Raw genomic sequence first — 21,501 nt, forward strand, 5'->3', positions numbered from 1 at the left:
CTCAAAGCCCCACACCTTAATACCATCCCACTAAGGGTTGAGATTTCAGCTTATAAATCTGAGGGGACAAAATAAATCTGCAAACATGCAGTCCATCCCAGTGATGAAGGCTTACTCCATCCCCACAGGAGCCTCTTTAAATGGATTATTTCATAAGATCCTTGCACCATCCGAAATTTAGGAATTGTTAGCCTGCACTAGACAGATGGGGAGACCAAGACTTCAGGAGAGGACCACATAGGTCACAGCCATGGATTCAGCATTCAAACCTAGTTCTATTGTATTTCCAACACAGTCAAGTTGCTTTAGCATGGATGCCATTTTTACACCAGCCTTCATTCATCTTCATTCCCACCTGCTCAGTTGTGTCCGACTCTTGGTGACCCCATGGACTGTAGCCCACGAGGCTCCTCTGTCCGTGGAATTTTCCAGGCAAGAACACTGGAGTGGGTTGCCATTTCCTTCTCCAGGGGATCTTCTCCACCCAGGTCTCCTGCATTGCAAGTGGATTCTTTACCATCTGAGCCACCAGAAAGCCCATAATTGAGTCTAAAGTTAAAACAAATAAACAAAAAACCTGGACATTAGCTCCATTTTGATCCATTTATTGACAAATCAAATGGAAAAAAAAAAGGTCACAAACAGGTATAGTATTATAAATGTGGTTAACGGGGGAATGGGTACAGCACTGGGAAGGGAGAATGAGGTTGAACAGACCATCAGAGGGAGGACGAGGAAGGGAAGAGGAGGGGGACATGCAGCGGGAGGAGGCAGGGGAAAGAGGTATCTGCTAAAAACCCCACGGCTCACCTTTCAGTGTCTCAGCTGTCACCCAATCGTTCTTTCCTGGACAGAATTAACAGCTAGAAATGGTTTAAGGGCAACACCTAAGTAGTTTGTCTACAAGATTTGGGAGATGGGGAGTTGGATGGAAGATGGGTATAGGATTTTAAGAGCTTCTCTCACTTGAACCCCTATCTACGGTGAACAGAGAACTAAGAAGCTTAATCCTGGTCCCAGCTCAGCCACCAACTCTGTGTGACTTTGGGCAAGTCACGTCCCCTTTCTGGGCCTTTTCCTTTGGCTGTAAAACAAGCAAAGTGGACTTGATGGCAAGTTCTACTCTGGCTCTAGCAATATCAAGTGTTTTGGCAACATGAGCTAGGCAAGGAGACCGGCTCAGCTTCAGAGAAATTAAACGACATAGAGGCTCAGCCAGAGTGACACAGTGCTGGCCTCCACCTCGAACCCTCTCTGTTGGCAGCAGCAGCAATTCAGAGGGTGAGTGAAGGCACACACACCGGTGGGAAATGCACTCTCCCAGTGACTGATCTTTTGCAAAGAGTGGCTGGGGGGTGCCAGGGGAGGGCCAGGATTGTCTCTACACAGAAGGCAAATCAAGGGGACTGGGGTGGGATGGGAGAACCCAGACAAAGCAGCCACACTCTGTAGGGTCTGGGGATGCAGCGCACAGGGGCGGTGGGAGGAGGCTGTGGGTTTCAGGGTGGGGCTGGAATGAAGAGCCACGCCAGCACCACACTGTGCCAGACTGCTCATTTCAGTGACCCCCCGCCAACCCGAAACAGAGGCCTGGGCCCCTTGGTCTAGTCAAAGCAGCTCTTCAGGTAGAGATGCCACACTTGGCATCGAGATCCTTGACTCCTGTAGGGTCCATGTCCTTAAAGCCAGGGTCAGGGAGTGTCTCCATTGGCTGGAGTCAAATGAGGTAGGCTGACTCGCTCCCCCTTGCCCTTCCGGAGCCGACAGGCAGGACGAGCCCACCTGGCTGGCCACCCTCCCACCCCAGCTCTAAGCCTCGGGGCCCAGGACTGCCAGTCCTTCCTTGGTCAATGGGCAGGCCTAGCCTGGCCTGAGAAAGCGGTCCATGAGACCGAGGATGGGTGCCTCTCCTTAGCCTGCATGGATTTGTCTCAGCTGTTACGGCTTCAAGGGCAAAGGTTACCCAAATGGACAGACGGGGGAGGAGCCCGTATCCGGGGTTTCTGTTTGACAGGGGAATGTGGTTTCAATTCTGAGGTCCAGAGCCACACCTTTTCGTGGTAAGGACAGCCAGGAGTAAGATTCTGAGCTGTGCGTGTGTACGTGTACATTCTCACTCAGGGAGAGACACTGAACTCGGTCTACCTCGGGAAAGGAACTCTCTGCTCCCCAGGGTAGAATTGCCAGAGGCCCACATCTGACAGCCTTCAGCAGATTCTCCCAGTACCCCATACTGGGGATGCTTCATAGGGACGCTGGTCCCCAGTTCAAGGCAGTTCAGCAAAGCTTTGTGAAGTAACTTCTCTACAAAAGGCACAGTGAAGAGTCCCGGGGGTAGGGGTGGGGAGGCTGTGCGAGCATGCCTGGGGGCAGGGGGAGACCTAGCAGCAGCAGCCCAGGACCCTGGGAGGGGGCTCCCCCACCGCTCCAGCTCACTGCTCCAAGACCTTGAAGGACAGCGGGGTGACGCTCTTGGCAAAGGGCTTCATCAGACTGCTAGGATAGATGCACCCAAGCTTCTCCGGGGTGGGGAAGCCCCAGACCCTGTAGAGGGACGGGCTTAGCCGGTCCCCGATATAGAAGGGGCCCACCCACTTGGCACTGCTGCCATTCCTGGGGAGGGACAGCACGAGGACCTGGTCCCCCACGCTCCACTCCTTCTCCTGCCTCTCACGCTGGAAACGCCTATTCTCAGCCTTTTCGCTTGTCTTCTCAGCCAGCCTCCAGTGGAGCTCCAGCAGCTCTCTCATGAGCTGTAGCAGGAATAAATCCATCTTGAGCCCTTCAATGTTCGCACTGCTCATCTCCCACCACAGGGGCTCGGTCAGCCTCTCCTCGGCCCCTGTCAGGATATGGAAGGGCGAGGCCTGGCTGGAGGAGGCCCTGAAGGCCAGGTGCAGCAAGGGCAGGGAAGCCGCCCACTTCTTGCCATGCAAGAAGATGAACTCCTTGAGGGCCCTCTTGAATTCCCAGTAGGCCCCGGAGCTCGTCAGGCAGGGGAACTGGAGGTCCCTGCTCGGGGAGGCCACATGAACTCCGAGGGCCAGCCCACAGCTCACCAGGACATGGCGGGCAAACTGGGGGCCCTGGGCAGCCTCCAGCCTCACGGGAATGCCCCACCTGGCGAACACATGCTGAAGCAGCAGCTGGGCCACAGCCGTGTGCGTGTAAGGCTTCAGCGGGAACGCCTCCACCCACCTGGTGTTGGGGTCGGCCACGATCAGCACGTGCTTGTGGCCCTCCTCGCTGACGGTGACCGGGCCCACCACCTCAATCTGCAGGTTGGACCAGGGGGCGGTGGACCTGAGGGGCCACAGAGACTCAATGACCTTCACCTCACTGCCTAGGAGATTCCGGGGGATGCAGAACAAGCAGCTCCTGCAGTAATGTCTCACGTGCTCCTGCATCCCTGGCCACCACCCCAGCAACCGCAGCTTCCTATAGGTCTCCTCGGGCCTCTGGTGGGCCCCCATGGGGCCATCGTGCACAGCGAACATCAGGTCCCTCCGGAGCTGCCGCGGGACCACCCAGACCCTGGGCCTCTTGTCTCCCTTGAACATAAGCAGGCCACTCTCCTTGTCGAGGCTGAGGGAGCTAAAGGCAGAACTGAAGGGTGAGGAGTTGGATACCTTCTGCCCGGCCTGCAGCTTGGCCATGATATCAGCCAGGGTGCTGTCGCTCCGCTGCAACGCCAGCAAGTCAGGCCTCTTGCACACAGTACGGGGAGTCACTACGGGGGCCGGCACGTCGTTTGGCAAATTCCAACACTGATCGCCCCCCTGGGCACCCTCCTTGGCTAGGGTGTCCACCGTCACAGCAAACAGGGAGCCCCGGTAGGAGGTTCGATAGATGAACGGGAGGGATGAGAGGCCAGAGGTGAGGTCTATGATGTAGGAGAGCAGGCTTGGGTGAGGTAGTGGGGTCCCGTCAGAGGAGAGGAAGCCCCGAGCCCTCCAAAGGGGCAGGAGCTCCCAGAGGAGGCTGAAGATCCAGTTGCAGTGCGTGAGGAAAACCACGGGCATGTGAGACTGGCCAAAACGCTCCAGGCCACAGGCCACGGCAGCCAGGTGGGCATAGGTCGGGGTGTAAGGAGAGCAAGAGAAGGAGAGGGAGACAGGGGGGCTGGTGGGAGACAGCACATAGAGACCGAAGCCCGCACACCACTCATCCTCCCGGTAAAAGCAGTACCCCGACATGTGGATGCAGACAAAAGTGGACAGGTCGGAAAAAGGAGGCAGAACCTGGAAAAACCGAGGCATGGAAGCCGTGGGGGTCAGCAGCCGGTTCTTCCCCAGCAGGCCCTGCAGAAGGGTCAGTTCCAGCGCTCTCTTGCCCTTGTCCTGTACCAGGAGGGCCCATCTGATCAACCACGCTTTGGCAACCCTGCGGCCGTCCCACGCCTCAGGGTCCACAGAGGTCCGGGAGGCGTAGAAAAGGTCCAGGACCACGGGGGTGTCCCCAATGTAGCGGGAGAAATGCTTGAGGGCCCAGGCCACGGCGTAGGGGCTGTCTCCCCCTGACTGCGGGCCCTCGCTGTCCTCATCAGGGAGGAGGGGTTTTGAGGTATAGGCTACAGGGTGCTTCCTCCCCGAGTGCTCCTGGTACACAACGGCCGTCAGGGCCACTTGGCTCACCGTCACCTCCAGGTGGAAGGGCAGCTGGGGGTTGGGGACAGACAGGCAGAGGGCAGACACCAGGGCTCGCTTCAGGGCCAGGAAGGCCTTCTCATGGTCCAGCTCCCACCGCCAGTCCGGCTTCTGCTTGAGCAGGCTGTGCAAGGGCGCCACAAGGGCTTCATAGTCGGGGATGACGTCCCGGTGGGAGTCCGTGAACCCCATAAAGAAGGAGAGGGCGGTGAAGTTGCTGGGGATGGTCAACTGGGCCAGCTGTGCAAGGACCTGCTGGCAGGGAGCCTTTCCATCCCAGGGGATGCCCAGCGAGGGAGAGGCCACCGCCGGCTGGAGATCGATGTCCAGGGCCTCGTCCTGGGGGTCGTGGAGGCTGAGGCACCGGAGGATTTCCTCTGAGAGGGAAGGGCACTCAGCCTTGAACACGGACATCAGCGAAGAGTCCAGGTCCTCCTCCTCCTCCTCCTCAGCCGGCTTCTGCATCTCCTGCTCCTCTCTCTGCTCCTCGTCCTGTCGCTCCTCCTCCTCCTGCTCCTCCCTGACTTCTTCCACATTCTGCAGACTCTCCGGGGGGCCAGGGTCCGTGTCGTCCCTCAGCTCAGAGATGCTGGCCGAGCTGGGAGGAAGGGTCTTCCACACCTTCAGGAAGTTGCCAATGTCGGTGTCCAACCTACAGCAAAACAGCAGAGCAGAAGGGTCTGATGGAGGAGGTTGGGGACAGCCTGCCCGAGAGGCCACCTGAGGCGAAACCAAACAGCTGAGTGCCCCTGAGGCCAGGTCAGCCTCCCACACAGCACGACCTGCCCAGATACTCCCTCCAGCCCCAGCATCACTAAACCGCAACGTCAGATATTCATCTGGGCTTTGAAGTCTTATTTAATCAAAACCTCATTGACCAAGTGACATTTCCAAGCACTTTTAAGCCAATGGTTTGATAAGAATTAGATGATTGGTCTTTCCAACCAGACTCTAGGGTGAGCAAGCCAGGGGAGCTCAAGAGAGGGAAGGAGGCCTGACAAGGGGCTTAGGAGGCACAGCACACAGGCCTCGGCCACAGCACTTTTCTTCAAAATGGGGAAACGGGACTGGGAGACCTGACCCAGGAAGCAGTGCCCTGCCCAGAAGGTGCCAACCACAGTCCCCTGCTGGGCCCAGGGAACTGGGAGGCTCAGAGTGGGTGGGAGCCAGAGGAACTGAGTTACTGCAAATCAGTTCTGCCGGCACCAGCACAGTGACCTGGGGAAAGTACTTGAGTCTCAGATTCCTCATCTGTAAAATAAGGATAGTGGTCACACCTATCTAACTCAAGCTTTGAGGGTCAAAGGGGGAAAGACACGTGGAAAAAATTCCTCTTGGTATATACTCCAGACATAGCTCCCCCTGCATGCAATGAAACAAGAATGAGGTGGTTCACTGCAGCACGGGTGCCCACAGCATAACACGGAAACTGTCAAATGGCCTCCCATCAGAGACCCCGTAAACCTGTCGGGCATTCATGCAATGCAATAGAGAATGGACGTTAAAGCCAGCCACAGGAACTAACATGGCGTGCACCTGGGAAAAACAATCAAACGTGGGGACAGATGCCAGCTGTGGAAGGATACGTACAGTACTCAAGCGTGCGTGCAAGATTGTAAACTAAAACCATACTGTAATTAGTTTATGGATGCAGATGTGGGTGGAAGTACAAAGACCTAAAAAAGTCAAATCACTCTGCTCACTATTAAGCACTAAACAAATGTTGGCTAGCACCAAGGGGAAGCTTCTGGTCAGTCCCAGGAGGAGCTGGGAGGTGGCAGGGGGTTGGGGAGGTCCAGCCCATTACCTGTTTGGCTTCTTCAGAAACTCATCCAGGGTGGGGCCATCACGGCCCAGGGGGTCATCGGGCACCATGAAGAGATTCCCCGCAAAGGTGAAGGGCAGCAGGCTGGGCCCAGGACAGAGGAAGAAAGGTCACTATGGAGCTCTTGACCACTCACACCCTGTTGGCAGCTGGAGCTGAGACCAATATATCCTCCCAGCAGGTGCTGGTGAGCACTGGTCCAAGGCCCCTCTCCCTGTCTCCAACCGTCCCCTGCCAGGGGCTATCTGGCACCCACAGGGAAGGAACAGCCCAATCTCATGGAAGCCGTCTCACCGATCTTTGACCATCAGTTTCTTGGAATTATTCATCAGGACGTGGAGCTGCTCATTGGTGACGATGATGCCATCTGTCTCTTCTGCCAGCTTGACCATGAACCTGCAGGGAGAGGGGGGTCACTATAGACCCAGTACCCAGCCTCTCACCTCCCCAGTCCTCTGAGAAACTGAACTTGTAGCTTCCTGTTGAGAAGTGCAGGACAAAAACCCTGCCCTTGATAGTCAGGGAGCCAGGGCTTGAGAGCCCATCCTCGTCTATGCAGCTAGCTGGAGAACCACGAGCCCCTGGAAAGGCAGCCTGAGATGCACATCCCCCAGCTGTCTGTGCAAACAAAGACCCCTATTTTACACATAGGCACTCACATACACATGCTTAGACACACACACAGAAACCCACGCCTTATCCACATCCACACATACCTCTTTATTGCTTCGGTTTCCATACCTGTCGATCAAACATAAGATCTACCCTTGATTGCCTTGAGAATTAAACTGTATGAGACAATGTGCTTAAGTGTCTAGCTCAGTGCCTGCTACACAGCAGATATTAACATCCAAAACTCCATGATTATTCTTCACCAATTGACAACATTCATGTACATGCCAAGCCACACTGACATACATATGTATGCATCTATACACATGTAAAAACACCTACCTGAGTAAACATATCCATTTTTCCAAGGATCACTTCTCCTTGAAAGAGGGCTGTGACCAGGAAAGAAAGCAAAGGCTACCTACTTCTCAGCATTTGCGGCAGCAAGCAATTCCAGCAGCCCCGACCATGCAATCCCACAAGTGCCCAGCAGAGGGCCCTTCTGCTGAAAAGCCGTGTATGCTAAGTCGCTTGTCTTGTCCGCTACTGTGCAACCCTATGGACTGGGGCCAGCCAGGCTCCTCTGTCCATGGGATCTCCCAGGCAAGAATACTGGGAGTGGATTGCCATGGTCTCTTCCAGGGGATCTTCCCGACCCAGGGATCAAACCCGTGTCTCTTAAGTCTCTTGTGTTGGCAGGCAGGTTCTTTACCAATAGCGCCACCTGGGAAGCCCCACAGAAAAGCTATCTTCCCTCAAACCCAGGCCTGAATTAAAAGGCATTAGAATCTGTATGCAATGCAGGAGACCTGGGTTCGATCCCTGGGTTGGGAAGATCCCCTGAAGAAGGGAATAGCTACCCACTCCAGAATTCTTGCCTGGAGAACCCCATGGACAGACCATGGGATCACACAGAGTCAGACACAACTGAGCAGCTAAGCTAACACTTGAGAGTCTTCCCTTGTGGCTCAGACGATAAAGCATCTGTCTACAATGCGGGAGACCTGGGTTCGATCTCTGGGTCGGGAAGATTCCCTGGAGAAGAAAATGGCAACCCACTCCAGTACACTTGCCTGGAAAATCCCATGGACGGAGGAGCTTGGTGCATGCTACTGTTCATGGGGTCGTAAAGAGTCGGGCACGACTGAGCGACTTCACTTTCACTTTCACTTTCACGACCTTATGTAGGATCTAAGCTGCATGCTTAGGGTCTATGCTATTGAAGGAAGGATGCTTGAGCTACCCCACCCAAACCTGAAGGCTGAGTGGATACCATGTCTTAGGGAGGAACCGAACTTCTTCCTGCCTGGCATGGGAGGTGTCTAAGTGAAGCCAAGACCTGTGCCTGCTGGGCATCGACTCCAGCCCAGGGCCAGTGAGCTGGGAGGGCCTTCTCTGCCCCCAACAGAAGCAGCATCACAGGATCCCATGTGCACATTGGACCTGCAGTCACGTGCTACAGGATTGACAAATAGGGAGTCATTCGGCCTTTAGCTAGGAGGCAGGGGCAGTCTGACTCCATTTTCAGAGCCAGGGCTCCAGCCACACACACACCTCCTCCCAGAGCCAAGGCGGTAGGAGGGAAAGACTGTAGCAATTCCTTGAGAAAACCTCAGCTTCAACCCAAACTGGCACCCAAATCAGCTGCTGGGGGAAGCAGCTTGCTTGAAGCACCAGGAGTCACCTGGGCTAGTCCCATCCAAAGACAGTAGAGGGTTTCAGCCCATAGCTGATGGGAAAGGAAAGCCTATTAACTCAGAGAAATGGGACTGCAGAGTCCCAAATTCAGGAACAGTCCCTGGGCTTGAATAGAACCATCTTGGAGCCCTTTCCTCTCTGTGTTCCTCCCTCTGCCTACAGAGGGCCAATGCACCACACTTCCCTCTCTGACAAGACCCTCTGACATGTTCGCCTCCATCTCCCCAGAGCAGATGAAGCAAGACTCTGCCTCACACATCAGTGAAGCCCAAGCCCGGGGCCCCACAAGAGAAGGCCTGCAAAGCCACACACCTGTAGTCGTAGGTGGTGATCTTCTTGCCATTCTCGAGCTGGGAGGGGGTGATTGAAAGCATCTTGAGGGAATGTAGCTTTGTCAGAAAGTGGCTCTCTGGAAATGAAAGGCAGAAGACAGTGAGGGTCAGAGGAAGCGCCAAGAGGAAAAGGCTATGATGGGAACAGAAAGGCAAGGAAAAAGAAGGCGTGGTGACACCGGAGGGGCTGGGGGGCAGGGCACAGCTCACCTCTCACCCTCCGGTTCTTCTTCAGCTGCCAGGTGGGTACAAACACGGTGACCTCTCGGTGTCCCCGGTTCCAGAAATACTGCACCGCCATGGCAATGCCCCGGCAGGAGAAGAAGTGCTGGAGACCGTGCCTGGAGGTGGGGTTGGGGTTAGGGGTACCAATGAGGGAGCAATTTTCTGCCCTAGGAATGGCCCTGCCTCTCCACCCTCCCTCAGAACCAGCCCAGGACAGCACAGAGCATCAGAAATGCCAGGGCACCAGCATCAGCACCAACCGTGCTCTCTCCCTTCCCTCCCTCTTCAAATAGTGAGCACCTCCTGGGTCCACTCACCTGCTCTGTGTACGTGTGCATGTGTGTGTAGGGGCCTCCAGGGCAAAAGGAAGAGGGCAACCTCTACAACCAAAGGGCTCAGTTTAGGGCTGGAAGCAAACATTTGCTGCCCACGACCGCGTGCTGGCAATGTTCTCAGCACAGATTCTACGATGCGGGCAAATGAAGACACCTTGCATGTATTCATGCTGACGTATACATATATAGCAGGAAGTGCTGTGCAGGGAGCTGATCTCTACAGGTTGGCACGGTGAGGAAAATCCTCACTGAGATCAGTGCTGGGCCTTAAGGGTTGGACTGAACATTTGAAAACAGGTTTACAGGCCCCCTGCTATGTGAGGCAGGCTGAAAGGGAAAGATTCTGGGCCTGGGCAGATCTGAACCCAAAGGCCAGCGGGGCCCCTTACTGGCTCTGGGAGCTTGGGCAAGATGCATCACTTCTCTGAGCCTGTTTCTGTCTCTATTAAGGGAGAACAGAAATCCACCTTCGAAGGCTGCTATGTCGATTCCGCGAGCACCGCCCAGCACGCAGTAGCTGCTCAACACGTGCCTGTCCCTCCCCTTTCCCCCACTCAAACCCCATGGCACCCCAGGGTGCCCCCAGGGACGGCCTGTTTGAGCTCCCCGGCAGTCCCAGTCCACCCCAGGCCCGTGGCTACTCACACCATGGCCACGCTGCTGCCATCAATGACCACCCGCCGCAGCTCCGGGTTCCCGGGTTCTTCTGACAGGTCCAGCTCGAAGGGTGTATTCAGGGCCTCGTGATACCTCTGGAAACTGGTCACTGTGTTGCTTGCCTGTGGGTGGCGAGTCGGCTGCCTTGGGGTCCCCTCCCCAGCCCCCAGGAGTCCCTCCACCTGAGGCTGGCGCTTGCTACTGGGAGCCAAGGTGCCACTGCACTGTGGCCCCTGACTTCCAGGCTGCCCCTGGCCCTTCAGGAAGGAAGCACTGCCCCTTGACAGAGACTGGCTCTCACTCAGGAGTTTGCCTGCATCCAGGGTGGACCCCGGACCTGCGGGCGCCTTCTGAGCCGCCGGCGTTTTCAGAGTTCTGGAAGTTTGGGGGGCGGCAGGGGCTTTGGGAGCTGTAGGTCCGGTTTTAGGGGCAGGCCCAGTCTGGGCTCTGGATGTCTGGGGACCTGCAGATAATGTTTTGGCTGCCTGCCTTTTCTGAGCTGTGGGAGTATGGGGAGCTGCAGGCGCTGGTTCACCCACAGCGGCCTTTTGTGCTGTGGGCACCACTTGAGCTTCTGGCTTTGTTGGAACTGAAGGCACTTCGGAGGCTGCACGTTCTTCGTGGGCTGCCGCCATCATCTGGGTTTCAGGCACTTTGGGGGCTGCAGGCAGCACTGGATTTGTGGATGGGGTTTGAGCTGTGGGCATTGCAGCAGCCATGGGCACTTTGAGAGTTTCAGGCACTGTCTTAGAGTCAGGTCCCGACGGAGCTGTCAGCCAACCTTGAGCAGCAGGCACCCCTTGCCCAGTGGGCGGCGCTGGAACGGGCCCCTCTTCTGGCCCCTTACAATCCCACTGCACACTTCCTTGATCCCCCAGCTCACTTCTGGCTTGGAGCTGGGGTGTAGAGGTCAAAGGTGGCCTTATCTGTGGAAGTCCTGGGATAGACTTATCCTTTACCCCTGAGCCTCCTGAGACCACCAGTAAACTCATGACTTTTTTGGGGGTCTCTGGCCTTGGGCAGTTCTGTAGGGCTGCCTCTCCTCCCGGCCCACTGTCTGGTGTACAGTCTGGGCTTTCCACACTGGGCAGGGGAACCAGCTCCTTCTGTTTCCATCCCAGATTTAAGGGCAAAGGATTCTGCCCTGGCAGCTTGAACTGAATGGGGCCCAGTGGCCTCTGCCAGAAAGGGAAACTGAAGCATGCCTGAGACAGGAGCCAGGCCAGGTGAAGAGAGTGCAGTTCATTGATCCTCCAGAAGGTAGCAGCAATAGCCCCTGGCCACATGGGTGCAAAGGTTGGCCCTGGGGTCCAGGCCTTCCAGGGTGAGCACACACTCAGGGCTGATACTGGAGGCTGGAGGGGGAGCTTGTCTTCCCCTCTTCGGACTTGCCTCTGCTGGGACGAGGCTTGGGTGTGATCCACGGAGTCCTGGCTGCTGCTAGCTTGCACTGACCCTTCCTCGCGAGCACAGTCCACACCACCTTGGTTGTTGGAAGTGACCCTGGAGGAAACCCAAGTTTGTTGGAAAGGTGGGAAGGTGAGTTAGGTCCCAAACTCTTTCCCTGGGGTTGGGGCGCAGAAACAGGAGAGAAGCCAAACTGATTCTCTAGAACTTACCGGACCAGCTGGTTTGCTGTCTCCTGCTGGGTGTTCAGGCCTGGGGTACCCGAGATTAGGGCCCCTGTGGCTCCCAGGCTGGTTAATCTCTTTGAATTTTCTGGGCTCCCCATCTCCACAAAGGGGCCAGGACCGTCTCCCATGGCCACCATGGTTGGACCTTCCTTTTGCTGGTGGGTTGGACAGATCAGGAGCTCAGAGTCTGAGCGGGAGTCGGAGGTGCCAATGCGGCTGAGCCACTGGATGATGTCCTCCTTGCCAGCGGCATCCCGCACCAGGCTCAGCAGCAGCTCCTGGACCGCCGGGGGCAGCTGCAGCAGGTCCCCAGCATACTGGTCACCACGGATCCAGACCAGGGCCCCAAAGGCCCGGGTCACCTCGGCTTCCCAGATGCCACGGGGAGTGAGCAAAGGGGCCGGGCCCCAGCGCAGCCGCCCCACCAGCTCCTCCAGCCAGTTCTGGGTCATGACGAAAGACTCAGTCAGCCCGCCCACCATTAGGGAGCCCGGGGGGCCGGGCACCAGGTAGGCCAGGGTGCTCCAGCACAGGCAGTCCAGGAAGAGGCCCTGGGCCCCGAGGAAGGCGCAGTGCAGAGCTGCTGGGTAGCGGACCTCCTTCCATAGCTCCGGGTTGCACAGGCCCTTCAGATACTCCTGCAGCCGGTGGGGAGAACACGAAGGAAGCAGCTGTTAGGGGCCCGTCACTGGCGCTCACTCCCCTCACTAAGCACGTGCACTCCCCCTGCTCACTAATAAGCCAAATGACCCATCCCCCTACCCCAACTCCTGCCTGGGACCCAGCCCTCTCTCCCTGGTCCTGCCTCCTCACACTCTCATCTTTTTCCAGGGAGCTTTGACAAATGGGGGAGGGGAGTACCTGGGCTTGGAGTCAAGGGTTCTGGTTCTAGTTCCAACCTGACCTCAATACGTTAGGGGTACTGTGAAAACTATCACCTTCTCAGGGGCTCAGTCTCCTCACCTGTAAAAAGCTGGATTAAATGAGACACTCCCAAGGGCCAGTCTTACCCTGGCATTCTAGAATTGTGAAATAGCTGAGGGGAGGGAGACGGCACATTACTGAGTACCCTCCAAGTTATTAACTCTCCCTTTGCCTAGGTTTCCTCATCTGTAAAATGGGGATAATGGTTTCCCCCTCATTAGGCTATCATGAAGTTTCAGTGAGTTAATACAAAAGAAGTGCTTAGCTTGAGCCTGGTACAGTCTATTCCCATTTTTCAGGCTCAGAAAGGCCATATCGCTGACCCAGAGACACACAGTCAGCGGTGACTGGGTGAAGACCACAGCTGCCATCTGTCGGAGTCTGAAACCAGAGCTCTTTCCACCTCCTCGGGTTGACTACACAGTGACTACGGGGTAATCCTGTGAGATTCTGGTTAATCCCCCTGCAGAAGCTCTCTGGCACAACCTGTAACTGTAACCATGGTAACTCTGTTGCCCAGACGGGACAGAGGAGAAGATAAGTCCCTGGTCTGGTATCCAAGGGATCCCCACAGATATATACAATGGTTGAGCCGGAAGGGTGGCCTCTGGCTGTCTGGGCACCAGACCCTCATGTTTCCAGGGCTCACACACTCTGTCTTTAGAGGGCATTGGGATGGAAGAGGTTGGGTTCTTCCACTTTCTGACTGAGTTCCCCCAGCATGACCCCACGGGCTCCAAGGAACCATGGGAATCCCCTCTTAATCGGCCAACCCTGATGACTGCATTCATCCTCAAGCGCCTCCTCACCCCTGTGTCAGCGATAGTCATCCCTCTTCCTGCCTTCCCCTGACAGATCCATAAGGAACAAATGCTCCATTTTGGATCTCCAACAGCCATCCCAAAGACCACATGGGGTTCACGGTATTCAGACTTGTAAGAGTTATTCCACCTGGTCAGACTCACCCTTGCCAGGTGGTGGGTGAGCGAGGTTGCTCAGGTCTGAGCTTACCTCTTCCACCTGGCCCAGGTCATGGGAAGATCCCACATGCCATGGATCAACTAAGCCCATGTGCCACACCTACTGAGCTGGTGGCCTAGAGACCAGGAACCTCAGCTACTGAAGCTGGCCCACCCAGAGCCCGTGCGAACAAGAGACGAGAAGCAACTGCAACGAGGAGCCCACGCACTACAAACAGAGACTAGCCCCCACCCACCGCAACCAGAGAACAGCCTGCACACAGAGCAGCCAATAAGGAAAGAAAGAAAATTTAAATATAGATTGGAAATGAGGTGACTTTCAAAATAATAAATCTGAACTGATATTTACTGAGTACTTGCTAGGTGCCAGGCTCTTTACATACATCAACTCATTGATTCCTCTCTCAGACCTATATGGAAATTACTATCCTCCCCATTTTAGGTGAGCAAGAAAGGACACATGTCTGAGGTCACACAGAGGCTGGGACACTCAGGCACTCTGACTCCAAAGTCTGAGGTCTTAACCACGATGCTGTCTATATACGCGTGTGTTCTCAGTCACTTAGTCGTGTCCAACTCTTTGCGACCCCATGGACTGTAGCCCATCAGGCTCCTCTGTCCGTGGAATTGTCCAGACAAGAGTACTAGAATGGTTTGTGATTTCCTACTCCAGGGGACCTCCCTGACCCAGGGAGAGAACCCGAGTCTCTTGTATCTCTTGCATTGGCAGGTGGATTCTTTACCACGGAGCCACTAAAGAAGCTAATGGCGCGTTAGAGAAAAAACAGATAAGGAAAAAGGTGTTTACATCGAGAAACTATCTGGAGAAAATTTCCTGCTTTAAGCCTACCCAGACCTTTACATCCAGAAAAATCAGGAGCAATTTTCCTGCTTTAAGCCTACCCAGACCTTTACATCGAGAAAATATCTGGAGCAATTTTCCTGCTTTAAGCCTACCCAGACCTTTTTCTCCAAGAGGAGAAGTAGAGAAGAGGCAGGAACGAAGTACACACCGAAAAATGTTGTGTATTTGTTAAAATATATTGCCCAGTGTCCTGTGAGTCATCGGTCAATAAGTTAAATAAAAATAATACCACCAGACAGCTTACTACTGCTGTATACTTTATCAGTCCTGACTTAGGATTCTTCTTTCTCATAAGTCAGTTACCATTCATTGTCTGCTTTCCAGAAGCACACCAAATTACACTGTAGAATACTCAAAAAGTTAAAAAAAAAAAAAAATGGCAGCACCAAAAAACTCCAGAATTAGGACTGAAGGAGAATCCAAAAAACTCCAGAATTAGGAGTGAAGGAGAACATTTTTTAAAAAGTGGACTCAGGGGACTTCCCTGGTGGTCTAGTGGCTAAGACTCCATGCTCCCAATGCAGGGGGCCCGGGTTCAATCCCTGGTCAGGGAACTAGATCCCACATGCTTCAACTAAGAGTTCACGTCCCACGACTAAAGACTGATGATCCCACAAGCTGCAACTAAGAACCAGTGCAGCCAAGTAAATTAAAAAAAAAAATTTAAATAAAAGGTGGACTAAGATAAAGTAGTTTGAGGAGCAGTTAGATCTGGGAGCCTACCTACTCCACTACACAAAGGCTGAGCAACTACCACCCTACCCAATGAAGTTTGTTCTGCAGAAGCTGATCAGTGTACTTGAGAGTGTGGGTACCATACAAAATCACGAAGAAAGAGAGGAAGGCCAACAGTGAGGTCTACGGTGAGCAGTGAGTGCAGAGAAACTCATTCTTCTCATTCAGAGATTCAGCCATAGTAACCAACAATGGATGAAGACAGATGCCCACACAAAAGGGTCTCTCTGGGGCATCTCAGAAGAGAGGGGGAAACTACAAACTTCCAGAGAGAAAAAAACACTTCACATCAAAGGACCAGGGACCAAGAACAGCTTCAGATGTCCCCAAAGCAAGAAGTCAATTGATTAATGCCTTCTCACTTCTGAAGGGAAATAATCTTCCATGTATAATTCGATACCAGCCAAACTGTCGATCAAGTGACCTTCAGATATGCAATGGAGATACTCAGATATGCAACCCCAAGAATCTACCTTCTCTAAAGCCTTTCTCAGGAAGCTACTGAAGAGCATTTTCCAGCAAATCAAGAAAAGAAAAACCAAGAAAGGAGACCCAACTCAGAAAAAAAGCAAAGACAATCGCCAGAATGATTGTGGAGAGAAATTTTAGAATGTATTCATCCATTCAAGAAATCATTACTGAGCATCTACTATGTATCAAGCATTGTTCTGGGAGGCATAGAGGGCATCTAGTTCAGGTTGAAGAGTGGAATTCCAGAAACAGGAAGGCCGACCTCAGTTATCAGCATGATCTTTAGCACAGCACCATCTTTCTAACTTAATGACGCTACTGACAGACGTGCCCCACCAACCCAAGACAAAGACACAGCGTTCAGGAAACAAGGCGTTTAACAAAGAAAAGGGCAAAAGGATGCCAAGAATGACAGCAAACAGGAGTCTCAGGATGATAGCCACGCAAGCCTGACCAGACAGAAAGAAGGGCGCCCCCAGGAAAAAATCTGTAACAGGCCACCTTGAATCAAAATCTTATCCTTGCAGAAAATTGTCGTGAGCAGCTACTGAAAGTTATATAAGAATTAGCAATAGGTTCAAAGGAAAACAAACAAACAGGAAAGGTGTGAGCTCTTTACCTCAGAAAAATTGAAAAGTAAGATAGAAAATCTAATCATAGTACACTTCAGTGTTTAGACGTGAGTGATATTTGCATGGGCATAATGTTGCGAATAATAAATACAGATTTAACAGAAAATGAAATATAGTTGTATTGGGAAGAAAAAAGGGATGGCAATATAAAGGAGCTAAATCCTCACCTATAATGAAAGTGGAAGTCGTTTAGTCGTGTCCAACTCTTTGCGATCCACGGACTATACAGTCCATGGAATTCTCCAGGCCAGAATACAGGAGTGGGTAGCCTTTCCCTTCTCCAGGGGATCTTCCCAACTCGGGGATCGAACCCAGGTCTCTTGCATTGTAGGCAGATTTTTTTTACCAACTGAGCCACAAGGGAAGTCCAAGAATACTGGAATGGGTAGCCTATCCCTTCTCCAGGGGCTCTTCCCCACCCAGGAATCGAACCAGGGTCTCTGCATTGCAGGCAGATTCTTTACCAACTGAGCTATCAGGGAAGCCCTCACCTATAATAATAGGAAGTAAAAAGGTATCTAAAATTAATCCAAAGATACAGGATCTACATATTTTTTAGGAATGTGGAGATGCATAAATTCCAGAACAGATATTTTCTACAGGGAAGAGCACAGAAGAGGGAGTTGGCAGGACAAGGCAAGGAATCACTGCATTATACTGTGGACTTTTAAAAAATTACTGGACTTTTTACTATTTTGATAAAGAAAAATTAAGTTCAAAATAAAGGAGGGATTCCCTGGCAGTTCAGTGGTTAAGAATCCTTGCTTCCATTACAGGAGGCACGGGTTCAATCCCTGGCTAGGGAACTAAGATCCCGCATGCCGCAAAGCCAAAAACTAAATAAAAATAAATGTAAATAAGCCTCTTTTTAAAATTGGAGTGTAACTGCTTTACAATGTCATTTCTGCTGTACAACAACATGGATCAGCCACACGTATGCAGGGTGGGAGGAACTGAGAGAGTATATTGACATATATACACTACCATGTGTAGAATAGATCGCTAGTGGGAAGTTACTGTACTGCACAGGGAGCTTAGCTCTGTGCTCTGTGATGACCCAGAAGGGTTGAATGGGAAGGACGTGGGAGGGAAGCTCGAGAGGAAGAGAGATAAATATATGCGCAAGCACCCCTTTTAAGAAATAAATAAAAACAAGTAATTAAAGGAAAAGGATCAGGTGCTCACAACACAATTATGTGTGCAGGTAAGTTGTAGGGAGCCAGTTGTGAGGAGGGCAGTCCTGATCTGTAGCATTTTCCAGTTTCCGTGGTGTAACTACTCCCATCCTGGCTGATTTCAAACTATGAACAGGACTCCACTGGCTCAAAAACTTCCAAGACTTTGCAATAATGGGTCAGCAGGAGCCAGTTTCAGCACACCCCTGGCCACTGCCAGCTTTCATGGTACCGCTCACAGTCAGTGTGGGGCAGGAACAGGCAGACTCGCACCTGAGAGCCAAGCCCAGAGTGAGCAGACCACACCCTGCCCCACGGCTCCCCGTCTCAATCTCGAGCTCCCCATCACCTCATTCCATCATCTCGAACGGTCACCTGTTCTCTCAGCACCCAACCCTTCTTCACACCGTTGTCAAGGAGGACAGAAAAGCTGAGCAGGGCTTGTCTCTGAGAGACTCTGATCATTAACTAAGAACTCTCCTTTCTACTTTTTCACCTCAGAAAGGCCACACCTCCCCAGGGCTTGTTTTTGCTGCCTAGGAAATGTGATTTCCAGCAATGCCTTCATTATTTTTTAAATCCCACCACAAGAAAACTACTTCAAGGTACTTTCGAGTTCTACAGAGATTTCCTAGAAAACCAGTGCATATAATAGAAAAACACACCTGAGCTCTTCTCCAAAGAAGCCCGTACCCTTCTTGACCCCTTCTTCCCTCACAGACAGGACATCCATCACCCCTTCTCCATCCCACAAGCTTCAGTCTCACTGAGCTCTCTCTGCCAGCTGGCTGTGTATATCAACTCACTATCAAGGTGCATGGTTCTGTGTCCTTACAGCTGGGATTGGGGTCAGCCACAGCACCTCTACATGGAAACTCCAAGACATAGTTCTTGTGTGCTCAGTCATGTCCAACTCTTTACGACCCCATGGACTGTAACCCGCCAGGTTCCTCTGTCCATGGAATTTTCCAGGCAAGAATACTTGGATGGATTGCCATTTCCTCCTCCAGGGGATCTTCCCAACCCAGGGATTGAACCCATGTCTTCCAAATTGCAAGCAGATTCTTTACCACTGAGCCACCAATCAGCTGCTCAAGACATCCTTATACATGGGAAATTTTCCTGCATCAGATCTCTGAACCTTAGAAAGCATTTCATCCAAGCCTCTCACTTCACAGACAAGGAGACAGACTCAGAGAGGGAAAAGAACTCATTCAAAGTTATATAGCTTGTTAACCACAACACTTACTGACATCTCTACCCTATAACTCTCCACATTTGCAAAAGTAAGCATGCATTACTTCAGCTGACTCTTAACAACTCTTTCATGAAGTGAGTATTACTACATTGTTTTATAGATGAGGAAATAAGCTCAAGAGAAGGTCAGTGATTTGACCCAGGTCAGCCAGTTAGAAGGTAGCAAACCCCAATCTCCAGCTCTTTCCACCACACCCCTCTGTCCCAGCAGTTAACTTGGTGACAGCAAATTGAGCCCAGATCTCCTATTTCTAGAACAAAACCTCACCCTCCCCATGTTCCCTGCCCTCCTGCTCCAAAGCTCTACTCTTCTCTTCTTTCTGCTCATTCTTTACAATAAGGAAGGGAGTTACCCAAACCCCTCATGATGCTTCCATCTTAAACTGTGCTTTTCTCCAGAAGAAAACAGGTGGGAAAGAGCTGAAAGGATGGGGCGGGATGGGGGGGATTGGAGAAAGCCACTGGCTGCACTAGCAGGGCCTGGGGTGTGAGGGAAAGTCAGTGGCCCCAGGGACCCTGAGGCAGCAGTGGGAGCAGGAGTAGCTGAGCCTGGAGAAGCTGATGAAGGATGTAAGTAGGAGTCAGGGGAGCTAGACATCCCAGTCTCACAAAAGGGTGAGCGGGTGTCTTTCAAATTAACAAAAAGATTAAGACCTCCAAAGAACCTGAAGGCTTCTTGGGCTAACCCGCCTATCCCAGCTACTGAAAAGTCTGCATCTCCAGGGCTCCTGCACATCTGCTATGTGGGCAGGCACCCCTCCCCTCCCCCAGCACCTCTGTCAGAACTGGACAAACTGCTGACGAAGCAGCTCAGCGGAGGGGCTGAGGCAGGAACTTTCTAGCCTGCCTGTCCACTGGCCAGCGTGTTCTGGGCCTCCCCCACCCATGGCCTTGACCAATTAGGATACTGGTAGAGACCTAGCTGGGGAAGGGGAGTGTGCTGGGGTGGGGTGGGGTGCATGGGGGAGAAGGGTGGTCTGGGACTGAGGAAGGCTGTAGTATTCCTACCAGGAAAAGATAAGATAAAGGAATCTGGGGGAAGAGGGAGACCTTGGCCATGACGGGGGATCAGAGGGAACCTGAGAGGCCCAAATGGAGGAGAAGCGGGTGAGAGAAGCTAGAGCAAACGCGCGAGAGGCACACGGTGACCTGGCCTGCCCAGCATCCAGCCCCACACAGCAGGCCCTTTCATCTGAAGCCCACAGCCCTCCTCCCAGAGGATTCCCACCCATCTCCAAAGCCTGCTGCCTTCCAGAGCAGCTGCACCCCTGCCCCTGAGCCCCTGCAAGAGGCCGCCTAGGGCATCAAGAGTGTGGGGCGCTGAGCCCAGAGCCCCTGCCACCTCCACCTACCCTACCCTAAGTGTTCCAGGAGGCCCCTGACACTCTCCAGTCCCCAATACCTCATCTGTAAAATGCCAGCATTTCTCTAGCCGAGTCTCTAATGGCCCCTCCAGTCCCAGCACTCAGGCTCCGAGGCGCAGCCCAGGATTTAAGGAGACTTACATGAAGGCAGAAAGACCTGGGCCTTCCAGCCTCTGGGTGGAGAACAAAGAGATATGCTGCACAGACTACAGAAATACCAGACCTTAAGTTGCTCCCCCGATGGAGGAATAGGCTATAAATGCGGGCCCCTGGCCAGGGAGGGCTCCTGGGGGGGACACACAACGCAGAGCCTTTCTCAACACACTTGAGGGACTGAAGTGACACGCAAGAGAGGGGTGGGGCAGAAAAGAAAGAAGGAACCAGAGGGAAGGACCCAAGGCTGCAGAAGTGGAGAGGCAGGGAATGGCCCAGTACCTGCCCGCCATACTGCCCAGTCCAGGTCGGGGGGCCTCTGGGGACCCTTGCCTCCCGGGTTGGTGGGGAGGGGGGAGGGAAGTGGGGCGAAGGGAGGGAGAAAGGTCTGGCTGGAAGTGATAAGAGGCCAGACGCTGTTTACCTTGGCTTTGCCCATGTTCTCCCTAGGTCCCTCGAGCTGCAGCCAGAAGTAGGGGGTGTCCGGGCGGCTCTGGAAAGCGTTCAGCTTGACCCTGAAGATGCGCTGCACTTGCTGCCGCTGCCGCTGCACCCGGGGCTTCGACTTGGTCTGCACCATGAACCATTCCTGCGCCGGAGGGTCGCCCCCGGACAGGAGCATGGCTGCCCCGCCCGCCCCTGGAAGAAGGGAGCCGACAGTGTCACCGGCGTCCCCGGGCCGGAGGCGCCTAGGCCACGCCCCCTCCTCCGGGCGGCGCGCCCCCGCCTCGGCCTGGGTCCCCCCGACACACACACCCCACCCCCGGCTAGCGCACCCACCCGCCGCGGCTCGGGCGCCCTTCCCCCGGAGCTCCGAGCCTTTCGGCGGCGGCTCCCGCGACAATCTCTTCCTGCCAGGGGTTGCAACGGGGGTGGGACTGATCGGGCTCCCGCCGCCCTTCCCTCCGCCCCCACCCTCCCCCGCTTCACCGCCGCGCCAGCCCCTCCAGGATGAACTTTAGCTGCGTCTGCCCGGGAGCT

At 53.7% G+C, this 21,501-nt stretch overlaps 1 protein-coding gene across 1 annotated transcript; it reads right to left on the reverse strand.

The window, feature by feature from the left end:
- Positions 1-597: 597 nt before the first annotated feature.
- On the reverse strand, positions 598-21,226 carry NYNRIN (NYN domain and retroviral integrase containing). The gene is made up of 8 exons (XM_055536962.1): positions 20,945-21,226; positions 11,950-12,602; positions 10,319-11,833; positions 9,324-9,454; positions 9,094-9,190; positions 6,766-6,867; positions 6,454-6,555; positions 598-5,298 (listed from the first exon to the last, which is right to left on the reverse strand). The coding sequence occupies exons 1-8, from the start codon at positions 21,140-21,142 to the stop codon at positions 2,433-2,435; spliced, it is 5,664 nt and encodes a 1,887-aa protein (XP_055392937.1). The 5' UTR covers positions 21,143-21,226; the 3' UTR covers positions 598-2,432.
- Between the last annotated feature and the right edge of the window lie 275 nt (positions 21,227-21,501).

This window comes from Bubalus kerabau, chromosome 10 (genome assembly GCF_029407905.1).
Source record: "Bubalus kerabau isolate K-KA32 ecotype Philippines breed swamp buffalo chromosome 10, PCC_UOA_SB_1v2, whole genome shotgun sequence".
In the NCBI taxonomy this organism is placed as follows: domain Eukaryota; kingdom Metazoa; phylum Chordata; class Mammalia; order Artiodactyla; family Bovidae; genus Bubalus; species Bubalus kerabau.